This window comes from Mobula hypostoma, chromosome 14 (assembly GCF_963921235.1).
Source record: "Mobula hypostoma chromosome 14, sMobHyp1.1, whole genome shotgun sequence".
In the NCBI taxonomy this organism is placed as follows: domain Eukaryota; kingdom Metazoa; phylum Chordata; class Chondrichthyes; order Myliobatiformes; family Myliobatidae; genus Mobula; species Mobula hypostoma.
In genome coordinates, this window is record NC_086110.1 from 52,337,503 (window position 1) to 52,357,783 (window position 20,281).

The 20,281-nt window shown below is 40.1% G+C and overlaps 1 protein-coding gene across 1 annotated transcript in view; it reads left to right on the plus strand.

Annotated features, from left to right (window-relative positions):
- Nucleotides 1-20,281, plus strand: part of plcg2 (phospholipase C, gamma 2) — a 217,113-nt gene that overhangs the window by 175,864 nt on the left and 20,968 nt on the right. The window contains exons 14-21 of the mRNA XM_063067131.1: nucleotides 979-1,089; nucleotides 1,953-2,048; nucleotides 6,297-6,478; nucleotides 8,697-8,897; nucleotides 11,007-11,126; nucleotides 11,214-11,394; nucleotides 12,572-12,637; nucleotides 18,065-18,168. Of these exons, the coding sequence (XP_062923201.1) occupies nucleotides 979-1,089; nucleotides 1,953-2,048; nucleotides 6,297-6,478; nucleotides 8,697-8,897; nucleotides 11,007-11,126; nucleotides 11,214-11,394; nucleotides 12,572-12,637; nucleotides 18,065-18,168 (1,061 nt within the window). The remainder of the gene's footprint in view (nucleotides 1-978; nucleotides 1,090-1,952; nucleotides 2,049-6,296; nucleotides 6,479-8,696; nucleotides 8,898-11,006; nucleotides 11,127-11,213; nucleotides 11,395-12,571; nucleotides 12,638-18,064; nucleotides 18,169-20,281) is intronic.

A 20,281-nucleotide genomic window follows, 5' to 3' on the forward strand; every position in this document is an offset into this window, starting at 1 on the left:
ATGTTTTATTATCAAACGTAGGACACAAGAGAAAAGACATATGTTTGTAGAGCCAAAGAATATGCTGGCCTTTCTCAATTTTTTTTTATTATTCTACATGTAGACATAAAATCAAGTAGTTTCTAAATGAGTTCTGCAATATAGCAAGTCATAGTACCTTGATGCATAAATCTATCCTAACCATAATCCAGGTTAGCTCCGAAACAAATTGTCTCCATCAATCATTTGACACTGTGGCTCAAATAGAATCCAAACCGCTCTGGATGTTGCTTCTTTAGCAAATGTTTCTGAGAAACCAATTTTTAGCTTATTGCAACTTCAACTGAGCTCCCAGCTCTTAAAATTTTCCTACTTAAACACTTATATTTTTAAATGCATGGCTAGGGAAATCAAAGAGAATAGCTTGGAGTCCAAGCTGAAGGAATCAGCCTGTGGGATGAAGAGAAAGGGAGTGAGAGGGAGGGGAAGGGAGTAAGATCCGGATGGAGTTAACACAATGGTTGGCGATGGACATAGGGCAAGATGCAACAGAATAAACCTTGTACAATAAACTGTAATAGCTTGTTCCCTGTGAGTATGTGAGACATTTAGATAGGCACATGAATGTGATGAAGATGTATAGATATGGTAGGAGAGACTAGTTTTTGGCTGTTTTTGATTTACTTTTTAGCTGGTTTGGCACAACACTGGGCCATCAGGTCTGTTCCTGTGCTGCACTGTTCTATGTTCTAAGTTCTATCTCAGGGAGATTGAGCAAAAATGCATCTGCTTATGTTGCTTTACACACATCCTATAATGCCCACTAATGGCTTTGATTCCATGCCACATTTGTAGCCATGATGCGACCTGCCACAGTTAATGAGGCCCGAAATCTTTGTAACATGTGTTGTAGCCAGTCATCGGATTGGCATTGGTTAGATGGCTCAGCCATTGATCAGATCTGCAGTAGTAACCCTGAAATTTCTGCCACTGTTTCAGCACAAAAAATTGGATTCCCAGCAAGAGACTTCATGCTCAACTATTTACACCAGTTTCAAGGAGCTTGAAAAGAAGTCTGGATTTCTCTATATGCTGGATCCAATAGATCTGGTAAGACTCCAAGCAACAATATTCACACATTCTTCATGCCTTAGACTGGAATTATAGAGGTGTCTTAACAGGACGGATATTTCCTCTTGGGAGAGAATCTTGAATTAGGGAGTCATCTTGAATTAGATTCACCATTTAAGACATAGATGAGAAGAAATTTCTTTTCTCTGAGGGTTGTGAGTCTTTTAAGCTCTTACTCAAAGGGCTGTGGAAGCAAAATCTTTGTACATCTTTAAGGCAGAGGTAGAAGGATTCTTGATAAGCAAAGGAGTGGAAAGTAAGTTCAGGTAGAGGGGAATGCAAAGTTATGGTTAGATTCAGATCATTTATAGTTCCATTAACTGTTCCTATTCCTAATTTCCTGAATATGGATAATCAAAGGAATTACAAATTTAGAAATTTTGGTCAAGGTGAATTGAAATTAATTCAGAAATGTGCAAATATTGACTGCTATGGAAAACACTGTAAAGCAATGACAGTATTAAAATAAAATCAGCTTTGGTTTCTTGAACTTAAAAACAGCAGCAGTTCTGAGAGTAATTCTAGTGCCAGAATAAAACTAGGCTACTTGAATGAGCTTGTGTAAGTATAGTCCACTTTCTTCAGTGTGCTCTTCACGGGAACAGACCTGAGTCACATCTCGCTCTTCATGTATTTACTGGGGAAAGAACTCTGGTACAATAGTTTTACGTATTGAATGTGGATCATCCCAAAACACTAAATTAAACAAAGACTCTCATCACAGAGCAATGTAGTATTATCAAACTTTACATTTCTGTTTTTTGTACATCATTATTGGTACTAATCGCATACCAACTTGAACCATGATGTGGTTTTCAATTCTGTTTGACTTCTTTTGACAGAAATGGTACAAACATTATTGCGTAATCGTAGATGGCAAGCTGTATTTTTCAGATCCAAGTGATGATGATAATGAATGCACAAAAGCATCATGCCAGGTATAGTTTAATGTGTTTATTCCTGTCTTTCCCCTTTTTTTTTGTTTGTTCCCCCCCCCCCAGCAGTGAATAGTATAAAGTTTATTTTGTGTTGGCTTCTTCTAAATTGCATATTCAAAGATCAACACTGAAATCAAGGTCTTCTACACTTACATTCTTTCATGACCCATCCGCCAACTTTTTCACTGCTAGCGAATTGCTCTTCATTGTCACTGTCACTGGTATTATCCCGGTGAATTTAACTTTATGCCTCTTCTATAATGTCTGCTGGAGGCCGGAGGCCTGTCTTAACGATTACGAACTACCTGTCTATGTGGGTTGGTGGGGTCAAGGGAAGGGGGTTGTTTTGATGTAGTTATGTTGCTTGTTGTGCTCTGTGTTGTTCTGCCAAGTATTGTGGGCCTGCTAGGTCGCCATGTGTGGTGACTCTTGCGGGCTGCCCTCAGCACATCTTTAGGTTGTGCTAGTTGGCAACACAAACTTTGCATTTCACTGTATGTTCAGATGATAAATAAATGTATCGGAATCTGAATGTTGCTCCTTGCCACCTATGACCCTGTATAAATTAACTGCTTTATTTAGCGTTAAAGCAGCATACACAAAGTTCTGGAGGAACTCAGCAAGCCAGGCAGCCTCTGTGGAAAAGAGTACAGTCAATGTCGATGTTTTGTGCTGAGACCCTTCATTAGGGCTGGAAAGAAAAGATGAGGAGTGGGAGTAAGAAAGTGGAGGGAGGGGAGGAAGAAACACAAGGTAATAAGTGAAACCTGAAAAGGGAGGGGGGGGTGGAGGGATGAAGTAAAGAGCTGGGAAGTTGATTGGTGAAAGAGATACAGGGCTGGAGAAGAGGGAAACTGATAGAGGACAGAAGGCCATAGAAGAAAGAAAATAGGGAGCAGCATCAGAGGGTGGAGATGGGCAGGTAAGGAGATGAGGTAAGAGAGGGAAATGGGAATGGAGAATGGTGAAGTGGGGGGGAGGCATTGCAAGAAGTTTGAGAAATTCATGTTCATGCCTTCAGGTTGGATGCTGTCCCAATGGAATATAAGATGTTATAACCCGAGTGTGGCCTTATTGAAACAGTAGAGGAGGCCATGGACTGACATATTGGAATGGGAAGTGCAAATAAAATGGGTGGCCACTGGGAGATCCCGCTTTTTCTGGCAGACAGAGCATAGGTGCTCGGCGAAGCGGTCTCCCAATCTATGTCGGGTCTCACTGATATACAGGAGGGCACACCGGATACAGCAGATGACCCCAACAGGCTTACAGGTGAAGTATTGCCTCGCCTGGAAGGACTGTTTGGGAGCCCTGAATGATAGTGAGGGAGGAGGTGTAGGGGCAGGTGTAGCACTTGTTCCGCTTGCAAGGATCAGTGGGGAGGGACGAGTTGATAAGAGAGTCACATCAGGAGTGATCCCTGTGGAAATCAGAAAACGGGGTAGGGAAAAATGTGCTTGGTGATGGGATCCCACTGTAGCTGGGGGAAGATGTGGAGAATTATGTGTTGGACACAAAGGCTGGTGGGGTGGTAGGTGAGGATAAGAGGATCCCTATCCCCAGCATTAACTTTATCTTCCTTCCTTCTGCCACACTCCCTGCCCAAATGTTCTATAAATTTCTCCAAACTGCATTGAAAAAGTCTTGCTTCTTTTCTTTGAAAGCACTGCTCCACTGCTGTTTCTCAATAGCCCTGTAAATGTTTCCTTTACAAGCATATCCTTAATTCTTTTTTAAAAGTAGCTATTGACTTAACTTTCCTTAGGCACTGCATTCAGGACAACACAATTTGCTGCAATAAAAAATATATCAAATATATCTTCCAATCACAGGAATTATGTGTGACCTGATTAAAACTTCACTTGCCCAAGGGAATCTTCCTATCAACCGAAGAGAAATCAGTTTTAGTTGCCTCAGTTCAATTTCCCTTTATTTGTCTCCACTGCAAGACCTCTTTATGAACAACAAAATCACCAGTTTCTGACAGAGCCTTTGTAGATAGACATAGAGCTGTACAGCATAGAAACCCATCCTTCGAGCTATACGTTTATGCTAACCCTCATTCCTACATTAACTATACTAGTCACGCTTGCCTGTATTAATTCCGTATCCTTCTGTGTGCCTTCCCCATTCAAGTATCTGTCCAAATGTCTCTTCCATATTGTTACTGTTCCAGCTTCCTGGACCTCCTGTGACAGTGCCAGCCTATCAAATCTCTGCTTATAATTGAAGCTGTCCAATCCTGGCAACAACACCGTGAATCTTTTCTGCACCATCTCTAGCTTGGTCGCATCTTTCTGTGGTGTGGTGTTCTTTCAGGAGGGTGAACCTACAGAAAGCATCCAGCCAAGGTGGTGTACCTGACCGATTACTAAAGACTTGTGCTGATCAGTTAGCTGGCGTGTTCACCGATATCTTCACCCTCTCACTTTGGCCTGGGATGGAAACACCAAGGCCATCGAACAGAAAATCCTACTACAAAAAGTAATGGATACGGCCCAGTCCACCACAGGTCGAACCATCCCCACCATTGCTCATACTTACATGGAGCACTATTGCAGGAAAGCAGTATCCACTATCAGGGATCCTCGCCATCCAGGCTGTGCTCTCATCTCACTGCTGCCATCAGGAAGGTGGTAGAGGAGCCTCAAGACCCACACTACCGAGTTCAGGAAAAGCTATTACCCCTCAACCATCAAACTCTTGAACCATCACTTGCCCCAACACTGAACTGTTCCACAAACTATGGACTCACTTTGAAGGAATTTTCATCTAACATTCTTGCTATTTATTGCTTGTTTAATGTTATCATTATTATTTCATTTTTCTTTTGAGTTGCACAGTGTGTTATGTTTTGTTCATTGGTTGTTTGTCTGTCCTTTTTGGTGCGGTCTTTCATCGATTCTATTGTGTTTCTTGTATTCACTGTGACTGCCCGCAAGAAAATGCATCTCAGGATTGTACATGGTGACATGTATGTACTTTGATAATAAATTTACATTGAGCTTTGAAGTGCACACAGTACTGCAAGTATGGTCTAGCCAATATTGTGTACAACTGTAACGTGATGTCACCACTCTTGTGCTCACTACCACAGCCAATGAAGGCAAACATATTGTACACCGTCTTCATCACTCTGACTATCTGTGTTTCAAATTCCAGGGAACTATGTGGTTGTGCCCCAAGGTCTGTCTGTTCAAAATTATTCCCTGGTGCCCCACGATCTACTGTATATTTCTTGCTTGGTTTGACTTCTCAAAATGCATCTCCTTAACAGTGGTCTAAGTTAAAGTCCACCTGCACATATTTCAAGATGATATCCTGTTGTAAACTCAGACAAACTTCTTCACTGTCACTACACCACCAATTATGGTGTCCTCTTCAGACTTGCTAATCATGCCACCTATTTGCTCATGCAAAACATTAATATAGATGAGAAACCACGGAGGACCTTGCATTGATTCTTGCTACACACCACTGGTCACATCCCTTCAATGTGAAAATGAAACCTCCTACCACTAGGACAATTTTCTATCTAGTTGGCTAGATTACTGTGTATCCCATGTGATCATACTTTCCAGGGCAGCCGTGTAGTCAACATCTACTGTCCTGTCCTCGGAAATCCTCTTAGTCATATCTCCCAAAAACTCAAGTTCGCGATCTCTCAAAGATCTGAACCCCAAAGACTTAACGTAGGAACAAAAGAACATAAATTGAAGTAGGTGTACGTCATTCAGCCCCACACAGCTACTGGTAGTTATCGTGCTTACCCTGCTGCTCTTCATGATTAAAGTTACCATACCAGCTGCCTTCCAGTGATCTCGCACCTCACTTGTGGCCAGCTAAGATTTGGGTGTCTCCGTCAGGATTCCAGCAAGCTTATTGTCATCTACAGCAGTCTGGGATGCATCTCATCAGGTCCTCATGCTTTATCCATCTTTAAGCCCTTTAAGATACCTAATACTTCATTTAAAATGTTAAAATATTCTAGAATTTCACTCTCCCTGCCCCCATACCCAGTTTACTGAATTCTCCTGCTGCAATGTTCTTCTTAGTAAATGCTAATGTGAAGGTATCCTCCCCCTCTTCCTCAGCAAGAGAAACCAGACCTGTATTCAATAGTGCAGGGCCCTACAAAATTTCAGTAAGACAGCTGTACTCTTTGGCTTACTTCTTGTATACTTCCTTTACTGTAATTCTTAACTCATAATCATGTACAAAATTAATCGATGAAATTTTTCTATTTAGAAAATCGACAGCATGACTCGTCACTTCAATGAGAAATGGTTTCATGGGAAAATGGGCAAGGATGGCAGACAGCGAGCAGAGAAGCTGTTACAGGAGTTCTGTGCAGAAACATCGGGACGAGACGGAACGTTTTTGGTCCGTGAGAGTGATACATTCCCCGGAGACTTCACCTTGTCATTTTGGTATTGCTGTACTTTCACTAAACTTTATCTACCAAAGTTTCCTCAGTCATAATTATTCCATAAAAGCAATGTTTATATGACAGTGTTGGCTGCAGAAATATTTGAAGAAAGTTTATTAAAAAAAAAGGCAAAAAAAGATAAAATGGCAAACAATCTAATAAAAGGTAAACTCTAGCTTTTCACTTATCCATATAATGGATTGAAAGTGTTGTCGTAAAATGTGATTATAGAAGTGCAGAAATAGCAGCAAAAATACTAAACCGTTGCATTCATTAAAGATATTAAAATAATAAAGTTATACCATAAGACATAGGAGCAGAATTAGGCCATTCGATTAATCAAGTCTGCTCCACCATTTGATCATGGCTGATTTATTTTCCTTCCTGACTTCACTCTCCTGTCTTCTTTCCATAACCTTTAATCCCTTACTAATCAAGAACCTGTCAACCTCTCTTTAAGTATACCCACTGATGTTACCTCCACAGCCATCTCCGGCAATGTATTCCACACATTCTCCACCTTCTGGCTAACGAAAGTCATCCTCATCACTTTTCTAAAGAGATGTCTTTCTATTCTGAGGCTGTTCCCTCTGGTCCTGGAGTCTCCCACATTGGGAACATGTCTTGGACAATCGGACAAATTAGTCAACAAAACAAAGAAGATCAAGCATGTATTTAGTTTCATTACAATAGCAGAGGCAAGTAGCTGTGTGTAACTAAATTAACCAGCCTGTGCCCAGTGCTTCTGCAATAAGGACTGAAAATGTTTAAGTGTCATCATTTGCCAGTGATCATCACAGTAAACTTCTTTAAATGATTTGACAATGCAACCTTAAGCCTTGTTCCTGCTAATAGTAGCATGGATTGGTATTCATAACCTTTGGATAGCCATGAATATATATTGCCTAAGAACTTGACAGTTAATGATTATTTATATTTCACCAAGTGTTTGGACAAGATGATTTATCAGCAGAGTTATTAACTTTACATAGGTTCCTAGGAGAATTAAGTCATTTTGGAGAACAAGGCGGTGTTAGAGGAGTTAAACAGATAAAAGTATTTGAAACCTATAGGATGGTAAAAAGCCTTGATAGAGTGGATGTGAAGAGGATATTTCCTATGAGGGAGAGTTTAGGACCAGAGGACACAGCCTCAGTTGAAGAGGGGTATCCTTTTAGAATGGAGATGAGGAGGAAGTTCTTTAGACAGAGACTGGTGAATCTGTGGAATGGGTTGCTACCGGAATCTGTGGAGGCCAAGTCTTTATGAATATTTAAGGTGAATGTTGATGGATCGTTGATTGGTCAAAGCACGAAGGTGTAGCGAGAGAAGGCAGGGGATTGGGGCTGAGAGGAATAATGGATCAGCCACGAAGAGATGGTGGGGCAGACTCAATCGGCCAAATAGCCTAATTCTGCTCTTGTGGTCTTATAGCAATCTTTATGGGAGAAAATTGTACAAATACACAACTAATACTGAAAAGAATTGTGATGAGGCATTCTTTTTTCAAAGGAGCAGAGGTTTGGAGCACATTGTATTGCAGAAGGAAATACTGTGTCCCTGTAGGCATGGATAGGCATTTGAAGTGACACACACAAAATGCTGAAGGAACTCAGCAGGTCAGGCAGCACCTTTGGAGAGGAATAAGGAGACAACATTTTTGGCTGACACTATTCATCGGGACCTTCTCGGCCAAAAAAACACCAGCTCTTGATTTCTCTACAGGTGCTGCCTGACCTGCTGAGTTCCTGCGGCATTTTCTGTTTGTTACTCCGGAGTTCCAGCATTTTCAGAATATCTTTGTTTAAGAACCTCCATGTCTATTGGCCCAAAGCTGGAAAGTGGGATTTGGCTAAAAAGACTACATCAGTCAGTGCAGATAGCTGGACAAAAATACTCTTTTTGTGACTAGTTCTCTTCCCTTCTCACATTCCTCCTCCAACTTGTATCTTGTGATCAGATCATAATGCTTTGTAAGATGACTTCCAGGTCTCAGATAGACTTCTGCAAATGCTAAACAGTCTATGTCTGTCCCAAAAATAGTGAGGGGACAAGTTTCTCCAATAAAACGCTTAGAAGTAGAACAGCATTAGAGCAGTTCACCTAATCACACTCTCATCTACTAACTAAACTCTATGGACAATGTTATGTTCCAACAGATGTTAAATATTAAATAAAAACTGACACTTTAATTCTTTTCTCTGTGTTTTTGAAACTAGGAGGAACGGAAGAGTTCAGCACTGTCGCATTCGCTCTGTCACAGATGAAGAGGGCATTAAATACTTCCTGACGGATAACTTAACTTTCCATAATGTCTATGACCTAGTGCAATACTATCAGAATACACCTTTACGATGCAGTGAATTTGAATTATGTTTAACTGAAGCAGTACCTTGCCCAAATCCTCATGAATCTCAGGAGTAAGTACACCATCAAAAATCTGCACTTAATGTACGTGGGGTGATTGATAATTTCGTGGTCTAAGGTAGAAGGAGTCAATTTTAGAAAATCTAGCACATTTATTTTTCAACATACTCCCATCCTACATGTACACGCTTAGTCCAGCAGTTGTGGAGCATACAGATCCCTTCTTTGTAGAATTCGGCGTCTTGGACCTCCAGAAAGTGGTCCACAGCAGAGGTGATTGATAAGTTCGTGGCCGAAGGTAGAAGGAGATGAGTTATACAGCTCTCATTACATGCACGCGCAGTTCAACTCTTAGTGATTATGCAGAAAGTTTGAAGTTAATAACTCATCTCCTTCTACATTAGGCCACAAACTTATCAATCACTCCTGCTGTGGACCACTTTCTGGAGGTCCAAGATGCCGACTTCTACAAAGAAGGGATCTGTATGCTCCATGACCGCTAGACTAAGTGTGTAAATGTAGGAGGGGACTATGTTGAACAATAAATGTGCTCGGGTTTCTGAGATTGACTCCTTCTACCTTAGGCCACAAAGTTATCAATAATCCCTCGTAAATATATCAAAAACAGAGAGATCTAGAAGTCATATATCAGAAATATCTTTCTACTGCCAATGGATGGATATTCAGGATAAACGGATTCAAATCTGTAGATAAGAGACAATCAATTAGAAAGTACTCATTTGAATACTACAGTGCTAAGTTAACCAATGAGAAAGCACATTTGAGAAAATGGAGAACAAAGAAATTTCTAAGGCTTTCCAGAATCTTACTCCGTATAGCCACTAGGAATAGTAGTAAGCAGTTGCTTGTGTATAAGCAATTACATAAAATACAAGCAGACAATTAATTGTTAAGCTGCAAGGAAAATAAAAATAAAACAGTCAGATCTAAGAATTAAACAGTCAGATCCAACATGTGAGAGCTCCATTCACTGGAAAAGGAGCAATAATGGTTGCACATCAAAAATAATCAAAAATCATGAAAATCAAACTTTGTTTAATTATCACACCTAGAGATTAGTAGTTGCAAAACTTATCTTAGGTCGTCCCGCAGATCGAGGAAACTTGCTTTCACTCTGATTCTGTGGGTTCAGCGCTGGCTGATAGGTCTAGTGTGGGAACACAGACCCTTTGAAGAAAGAATGTGAAATGCCTGATGGGACGGGCAGCTGGTAGCTTTGTGAGGTGACATGCTTCTTCCATCATGTCCGCCATGTTTCTGTTATGCTCCTGGTGCATGGAATAAAAGTGTCTAGTGCCGTCCTCTGATTCTTCTCCATGTTAAGCAGTCAGTCTGAGAACTTTGCTAAGCAATTTATGAACTTCCTTTAATCTTTTCGCTTATAATCTCATCCTGTGACAGTGCTCAGAGGAGATTGCATGTTCTGGGAGCTGGAGCTGGGTCTGCAAGTGATGTCTGCCCAGCAGAGCTGAGTGTAAATAAGGCCTCCATGTTGGGATGTTTGGCTGGGAGAGAGCATAAATATTGGTTCACTGGATTTGAAGGATTTTGCAGAGCAAATATTGGTCGTACCATGCCTTCTGTTAGCAGTCTAACTCCCAGAAGCAAATGTGATGGTAGGAATCGCTACTGCCCAGCAGGCCACAAGTACTGTATTTTGCAGGGTTTTAATATGCAAGCACCATTTTCCACAGTCAGTCAAAGGCTAATGAAGGCAGTGATGTATTTCACCATTAATGCTTGCCTTCTCTGAGAGGTGTGTTTTCCATTGTTCCTGCCATTGACCTGTATTGTTGGGGGCATGGTTGTATAGGTTGGAAGATGCATCTTGAATGCTTCAGTGAATGAGCTGACAGTGTCTGGGAACTTGGCTTCTGAGTGTTAACATTATCTCGGCACTTCAGCTCGATCGTAGAGACTATGGTTCTGGAGTTGAGTACAGGTTCAACGGTTTCCTATTAGTTCTGTAATTTAGCTCTGTTCTGGCAGGGAGCGCTCTGGTTGTAGTACTGCTGAGAGATGTTCCTCAACTGATCCGCTGAAGATCAGGAAGTTGGTTGAAAAGTTTCAATACAGCTCCACGAAATGAAAAGCAATTTCTCAATGAACTGAATCACTGCATAGTTTTTTGTTATTTCCAGATGGTACTATAAAAATCTAAGTCGGGGAGAAGCCGAGGACATGCTTATGAGGATACCCAGAGATGGGGCCTTTCTGGTTCGAAAGCGAGATGAGGCAAATTCCTATGCTATTACCTTTAGGTAAGCGAACTAAACATTCCTAAACATTTTAATCAAATATATCTGTCGCACCATCACTGAAACTTTAATTTTGTGACTTACCCCCAGGGCCGACAGTAAGGTTAAGCACTGCCGCATTAACTATGACGAAGGCAAGTACATACTAGGGACCTCAGCAGAGTTTGACAGCCTTGTGGAACTTATCAGTTATCATAAAAAACATCCCTTATATAGAAAAATGAAACTCCGTTATCCAGTCACAGAAAAAATGCTTGAGCGTTACAGTGTGGTAAGTGTTCTGTTTATTTTCTTAACAATACTCTTTTCACTGATGTGATATGTTATTGCTGATATGTTTCTCTCCTCAGGCAAGAAAGTGTGTAAAAAAAAAATAATAATTCATTTCCCTAACCCTGAGGTTAACTGGCTGTCTTCAGCATCAGTTCATGATCATTCATGATACTGGAGTGACTTGATGCTTATAGCTTGTCCTCGTCCAAACAGCTCTATTTTAAAAGACTCCTTCTGCACCCTGACAAAAACCTTGAGGATAAAACTCAACTGGTATTTATAAGGATTGGAAAGCGGACATCTGAATTAATTTGTAATTTATGGAATTTAGCAGTTACTGACCATTCCAACTACCTCTTGAGGAGGTGAGGGTAGGCAGCTCATAAGAACAGCTCCGGTACTTTTAGGGAGGGTCTTGCAAAATTCTGACTCGGTAAGAAAACTATATGATACACAGGGGAATCACTGGTGTTCCAATGTGCCTGCTGTTCTTTGCGCTCTAGATGGTAGAGAATGAGGGTTTAATCCTTGCAATTGAGCCTGTGCATCTTGTATTTGTCCTGTTGTTTGTTAAATGATTTTTTGTTATCCTCTTAATTCCAAAAACTCAAGTAAAATTATGCCTAGCTTTCTTATTGCTTAATACCGGCAGCAAATTGTGGACTTGCCTCCATTTTATACAGTACCTAAAATCCAAAGGGTGTGGTGCGTGAGTGGTTAGGGGGTTGGGCTCATGATCTGAAGGTCATGGGTTTGAGTCTCAGCCAAGGCAGCACTGCTCCAGTGCACCCAGCTGAAAATGGGTACCAGCAAAATGCTGGGGGTTAACCTTGCGATAGACTGGCATCCTATCCGGGGGGGGGGGGGGAGGAGGTGGAGTCTCATATTCTCAGATGGCATAAGCACCGGCCTTGGGACAGACTTCAACTTTTTAAATTTAAAATCCAAAGGCATTGTCATTGTTGAATGCAGATTAGCCCTACCATTGTGTAAATTCAGATTATGTTTCCCTTTTATGTTTTTAAAGAAAGCATAAATCACAAAAGGATTTTTGATTAAGTTCAAAGAATTAACATATCATTATTCTAATAGAAAGGTCTCCTCAAAATGCCCTGAAACCACACGCATATCAATCTTTATTATTCTCCATAACTACAGTTTTGTTCTGCTTTCAGGTAAAAGACTATGGCAGTCTCTACGGGATAAATTATGTGGATCCAAATGAACTTGCACCTTCAAAGGTAGGATTCTGAAATTGACTTTTCTTGTGCTTATGGTAATATTGACTAAATTTTGTTCTGAGAGGCAGAAATAGAAAACTTAAAGTGAAATTCTTGTTCTGGGTTTCAAAATTTTATACCAAAATCTCAAATGGGAGACGGGACAAATGTTTGGAGAAGCATCCCTCCTTTTTATTTTACACTATTAAGTTGTATTTGAATATTGTGTAAGTTTTGAAAACTGATTTATGAATAAAACATAAATTTCAAATCTTTCTTCAGAAATATTGATTCTTCTCCAATAATTTGCTGCCTTTTAGGTAATTAGCAGCTTTTTTTTTGTCAAAATGACCAGTGCTTTGGCCATCAGGACCACAAATACATTATACAAACACCAATATATTGTTTGATATATTCAAGGAAGAACCTCACTGCGAAGTAGACATTGCCCACTACATCATCATATGCAACAAGTACTCAGCGGAACCTCCAGTAGAATTGATTATTGAGTGATAAAAAATTGAATATAAGTAAAAATGTATTCCCTCCTAATTTTACCCTCAGCTCATTCCTCCTCCGAAAGAATCAAAGACTTTGCTATTGCTCCTTGCACAAGTCTTTCATGATGTCCCACATTATTTTGCAGCAATTAAAATATTCTGAAGTACAAAATGATATACAGCAGAAGACCAAAGTGTTGACTGACACCTAGCCCTGGAAGCTTCTATAGTGCTGTATTATTTGAATAGGGGCTTTCTGATTGGCTGACTCTTATCTGTGAATTTGAATGGATTTTTTCTTATCTCCATTTCTGAGTATAAAAAGAACTGACTATAAGGTAGCACCATCTTTTTTCTCTTTCTTTTGCTTCTCCCTTCAGCTACTAGCCTCTGTTCCTATTAATTTTTTCTTTCTTCTATTACCGTTTAATAAAACAATCAGGAAGCAACAAGTTTTTGCCTCTTTCCTGATTTCTGAAAGGACCTTGGATTCAACTGAGGACAGCTAATGTTGCTCTGTTGTTTAAGAAAGGCTGTAAGAGTAAACCAGTGAGTCCAACAGCAATAGTGGGAAATTTATTGAAGGTGTTCTAAGGGACTGGATATATAAGCTTTTGGATAGACAAGAACTGATTAAGGATAGTCAGTATGTATCTAATTAATCTTATATAATTTTACGAGGAAGTTATTGGGAAAGTTGATGAAGGCAAAGCAGTGGATGTTGCCTACATGGACGTTGACAAGCTCCCGCATGGGAGGTTGATCAAGAATGGTCAGTGGCTTGGCATTCAGAATGAGGTAGTAAATTGCATTAGACATTGTCTTACGGGCAAAGTCAGATAGTGGTATTAAGTGGTTGCCTCTAACTGGAGGCCTGTGACTAGTGATGTGCTGCAGGGATCGGTGCTGGGTCCATTGCTGTTTGTTCATCGATGGGCCTACTTCTGCTCCTTTGTCTTATTGTCTTATGGTGTCTTATATCTACAATTTGGATGATAGTGTCAGACATCCCACCCTACAAAAACTCATTTCAGGGAGGTAGCACCATCAATTTGCGGGAAACTCCTGGAACTTGCGAGAGAGGTGGGATATCTGCAATAGAGTAGCTCCTTAACAGCTAGCCAGCTAGTTTAAATAACGTTAGCTACGCTAATGAATGAATGACACCTGTTAAACTCACCTCAACACGTCCTTTACAGTCTTAACCCACCATGGGCAATAGAAAAGTCACTGTTGCAAACAGTGCAGCGAGCAACACTGTCATTATTTTTGACCCCTATTAGGCAGGGATCCACTTTAGTGTAGTCTGGGATGATGTATGTTTTATATTTTCTTTTTTTTTTGGAACACTCTGCCATGGCGCACTCTCGCTTTCTGTCTCGCTCGCACGCTCGCTCTCGTGGTCACTCGCGCGCTTTTGTTTTTTCTCTTGCTCTCTCGCTTGCTTTCTCTCTCGCGCTCTTTCTTGCTTTTGCTCACTCGCTCTCAAAAAAATTGATTTCCGTGATATTGTATATAATTTGCGGGCATCAGGGAGCCACTATTAATATGCGGGAGACTCCTGGAACTTCCAGGAGAGGTGGGATGTCTGTAATGTAGTAAACTGGATCCGCAAATTTGCAGATAACCCTAAGATTGGGCATGTAGTGGACAGCGCAGAGGGCTATCAAAGATTGCAGTGGGTTCTAAAAAATGGCAGATGACATTTATTGCAGGTAAATGTGAGGTGTTGCACTTTTGAGAGGACCAAACAGGGTAGGATTTATACAGTGATCGATAGAGCACTGACAAGTGTGGTAGAACTGAAGGATTTGGGAATACAGATCCATAATTCCTTGAAAGTGATGTCATAGGTACAGCAGATAGGTTCGTAAAGAGATCTTTTGGCACATTGGCCTTTATAAATCAATGTATTAAGTACAGGGGTTGGAATATTGTGTTGAAGTTGTACAAGATGTCGGTGAGGCCTGATTTGAAGTATTGTGTGCAGTTCTAGTCACCTACCTACAGGAAAGATTAAAGTAAGCTTGACAGAGTGCAGAGAAAACTTACAAGGGTTTTGCCAGAACTTGAAGACTTGAGTTATAGGGAGGGTTCAATAGGTTAAGACTTTATTCCTTAGAGCATAGGATACTGAGGAGAGATTTGATAGAGAAATACAAAATTATGAGACATATAGATAGGGAAAATGCAGGTAGGCTTTTTCCACTAAGGTTTCGGTTTGGGTATTTGATCCTCCACAATATTCCGTGTGGGAATTTAAACTGGAGGTGGCAGTGTTTTTTTTTAACGAGGTTGAGTTGCGAGCTCGACATCAACCCAGCACGGATGGAGAGCGCGCTCGGGAGCGATCTGCCACCGGACTGAACTGGGGAACCTCTGTTCTCGAGCCCGCGGCTGATCTCACTGTGCCACCAGCCGACCGTTGTAGTGAGTGAGATCGTGTGAGACTACAACCAAAGGTCATGGGTTGAGAATGAAAGGTGAAATGTTTAAGGGAAACATGAAGGGGAACTTCTTCACTCAGAGGGTGGTGAGAGTGTGAATCAAGTAGGCAGAGGAAGTGGTAGGGCTCATATGTCCAAAGATAAACTATCTCGCTATTACTCTTATATTAATCCAATATGTGACAGATGTCATTTCGAGATAGCTTCTCTAACCAGCATGTTTTGGTCATGTCCCCTGTTGCAGAAATATTGGAAAGATATTTTTGATATTATTTCAACGGTTTTAAATATAGACTTACAACCGCATCCAATTACTGCTATTTTTGGACTACCAATGATAGATTTAAATAATTTAAGCTCTTCATCACGAAGGATGATTGCATTTCTTACTTTAATGGCTAGAAGGTCTATTTTGTTGAATTGGAAAGAGATTAACCCTCCTAAGGTATTTCATTGGTTTTCACAAACTATGCTGTGTTTGAATTTGGAGAAAATTAGAAGTAGTGCATTTTATGACCCTTCCATCAAGTTTGAAAAAACTTGGAGGCCATTCATTCAGCATTTTCACTTAATGTAATATCTTTATTTCCAAACTTATTGTATTTCTCTGTATTAATGTTGGAGGGGAATAAGGTTTTCTTCTGTTTCATTTTTAAGTTCTTAGATTTGCCCAAGTCTTTTAGTTTAGTTGATTAATTTTGTCTTTCTTTTGGGATGGGATTTTTTTTTTTTGGTTTTGGTTTTTTTTTTCTTTTTCATGGTTTTTTTTTAGTTTGTTTTGATTTGTATTATCCGTTGTTAGTTTTATATGATCGGGAGCTTTGTCAAATTTCAATATTGGATTTTATGATTACTGTTTGTAAGTGTAACAATTTATCTCCTATTATTTGTATCATTGCTATGTTTTGTCTATATATTCTAAAATTAATAAAAAGATTGAAAAAAAAAGAAAGAAAGGAAGTGGTGACTGTGATTTCGATTTCACATTTAAGAGAAAGTTGGATGGGTACGTGGATGGGGGGGGGGTGTGGAGGTCTAGGGTCCAAGTGCAGGTCAATAGGACTAGGTAGATGAATAGTTCGCCATAGACTAGATGGCCCGAAGGGCATGTTAATGTGCTATATTTTTCTATAATTCTACGACACTTGTAGATGATTGAGACTGGTATGCATGATGGACAACAATAATTTAAATTTATTTAGCATTTTTAATACAGCAAACACATCTGAGGGGTCCCCAGGAGCTGTAAGCCTCATTAGGTTATATGAGAGAAGATTACTAACAGCTTTTTGAAACAGTTTTAAAGATGATCTTATGACAAGCCAATAAAACAGAAGTATAGGAAGGGAATTCCACCCAATGTACAGGGTGTTGACCAGTTGACACCACTGCAAATAGGAGAGTGATTAAATTTGAAAACAAACATAAGAAAGCAAACATAAAAAAAACACCTTTCCTAAATTCATAGTGTTGCTCAGGGAATCCTTGAGGCATGGGTGAAAAGGGAAAATAAACAGCAGGCTTATTTTACAAAGAATAGACTATGGAGGATGGTCAGGAGTGTTATGAAATAGTCAAGACTAGAAGTAACAAAGGTGGAAACTGTAATTTGGACTCCAATGAATATTTTCATCCTTTCCACCGTTTAGACATGGGCCTTACAGCTGGTACCTTAGTTTCGTTCTCTTGTCTTAAGAATGCAGGAACTCATTACCTCACAATAAGGAAAATGGAAGCATTGAGACTCGTGATCTCTTTCTGCTTGGGCTGTTGAAGGAGTAGGGAAGGGATTGTAATTGAACAATTGAGGACTTTTGAAGCAACTGAATTTTTGTCAGCACAGAGGCCAGCCTCATGTCTAAGCTATTTCCTAGAACGCAAAATTCTAGGTGGTTTATTAGATACATACTGTGGCATTTGATCTTGAATAATTAGGAATGTAGATTAAAGGTTTGCAAATAGTTTTGAACTTTGATTCTCTCTTTACCAACTTTGTTCATGCTAATATGCAAATTCATGGCTGATTAAAAAGATTAAAGTATGAAAAGACATTGCCAGTGGGAGGAAAGTACCTTCAATGCTATGCACTAAGATCAAAAGAAAAACGCTAAAAGCAATTTTAACGCAGGAAAATGTCTTACTCGCAAATATATTCACTTGCCAATGAAATTCGAGTTTGCTGATATGAGTTGATGGTTTATGTAGGGTGATAGGAGAAAGGTGGAGTGTGCAGTTTACATAAAATTAAATATACAATTTTTCTCCTTTCAATATTAGCAATAAATTTACTTTGATCTTAATATGTATCCAATCTTATAAACTTCTTTCTTCCAAAATTTCCTTAATCCTAATGATATAAGACCTATTCAAAGGCTTCCTTCATTGACTCATAAGTAATAAAATTATTTGTTTAGATGCCTTGTATGGTAACTATAAATACAAGTCCTCTTCAATGTGATTCAGTCTCTAAAGACTTTAACCATGTGTTTCTTTATCCTTAGGGTTCAGTGAAAGCTCTGTACGATTATCAAGCTCAACAACCAGATGAACTTTCTTTTCCTAGAGGTGCCATCATCTTCAATGTCAAAAAGCACGACCAAGGATGGTAAGGATTCTTGTTTTGCAACTAGTAAATAAACTGGTAATTTATCAGGGTTTTTCCTCTTCATTTGAATAGTGAAACTAAGGACTGATTCGGAAAGCAGACACAGTGACAAGAAATTCATTTAGTGAGTTAGCAAGAAGAAGATGTAGGAGGTTCATATTACTGTCCAAGGGCATCCTGACGGTGGTAACATGTAGCATATATTCAAAGACAAAGTCTGTAGAGCTTCAGTGTTCCAGTGTGATCTTTAGATGTTTTTTGGCACTGCTGATCAGCTTTGAACAACTTTGCATTGATAACCATGGCTCTTCACCTCCACAGATCTTTGACGAATCCCCGAGCTGCACGTACCTCATTCCCTCTGGACAACATCTCCCTTGGCCAGCATCCCTGAAATTTACAGCTATATGCCATCATCAAATTCCTAAACCGATGCAGGGTTTCAATCTGAAATATTGGCAATTCCTTTCCACCCACCGAGCTCCTCCAGTTGTTCGTTGTTCCTCCACATTTCAGCATCTGCAGCCTATAGTGTCGCCAAGTTTCCATCCTTCTTTCCTGGGTTTCCTGCATTCTCCAGCAAGTATTTCCCCTTCAACTGCAGTGGGTATGACATCCCATTGTTGTGTGTGTGCGTGTGTGTGTGTGTGTGTGTGTGTGTGTGTGTACACTAAGCATTCAATGAAGCAGTGACTGCCCATTGCACTCCACTCAAGCCCTTCAATGGAATTTCTTCATTTCTCCCATTTTTGCTTTTATGCCCCTGACAACTTCAAGGACATTCGGGACCAACATCTGCCTTTATAATAGGTATTACATTACCTTCCTCTCCTGGTCTGTGTGTGTCTTGTATGGCCTGACTGCCTCTTCATAAACAATGTGCCTAGCCTGCAGCTTAGAAGAAGATCTAGGAATTTTTGAAGTCATGTTGCGTTCTGCTTCATTATTTTGTGTCACAACTTATTCTGACATCTACCATTAAAATGTTTTCTGTTAATCTAGAAATAGTTCATGCCTGATATTTGCCTTGTCTTCTGTCCATATAGCATTGTCATGAGCATAGTATCTCAGAACGGTGTGGTTTCTAAACTAGTGTAAAATGGAAAAGCAGCATCCAATTTATGCACAGAAAGCTCCCACAAAATGCTTAGTAAGGGATACATATTTCAGCCAGGACATCAGAGCTACTAGCCTGCTTTTATTCAAAGTAGTGCGATGGGACCTTTTTACATCTAGACAAGAGATTAGATAGAATCTCAGCTGAACTTTCTCATGCAGGGGAGGGAGGGAACGTTGATTCAGACCATGAGAGGCCAGCGTCTGGCATTTTCATGCCTTAGAAGGCGCAGATTGGAAGTCTGTGTGGGTCGCCACTCCTCGCACAGACACTAGAGCAATGTGTGATTAAGTGCCTTGCTCAAGGGCACAAACACACTGCCACAGCTGAGGCTCGAACTAGCAACCTTGAGGTAACTAGACGAACGTTTTAACCACTTGGTCACATGCCCAACTCTTTTTCATGCAAAAGATAGCAATCAATTTGGATTGACAATTTACTGCAGCTAAGAAGCAATATTATAACTTTACTCTTTCCTTAAAATTAGATTACTTATTCATAAATAAAGCAGCTTCTGGGCGGACTGAAGGGAAATACACTCAGTGGGCACTTTATTAAGTACAACAGTACACCTGCTGGTTGATGCAAATAGCTAATTAGCCAATCATGTGGCAGCATCTCAATGCATAAAAAGCATATTGACATGGTCAAGAGGTTCAGTGTAGTTCAGACCAAACATCAGAATAGGAAAGAAATTTGATCTAAAGTAACTTAAGCCACGAATGATTGTTGGTGCTATATGGAATAGTTCGAGTATTTCAGAAACTGCAGATCTCCGGTGATTTTCACGCAGAACAGTCTCTAGAGTTTATAGAGAATGGTACTAGGAACAAAGGGCATCCAGTGAGCGGCAGTTCTGTGGGCGAGAAAGCCTTGTAAATGAGAGGTCAGAAGAGACTGGCTAATCTGGTTCAAGCTGACAGAAAGGCAGCAGTAACTCAAATAACCATGTGTCACAACAGTGCTGTGCTGAAGAGCATCTCTGAACACATGTTG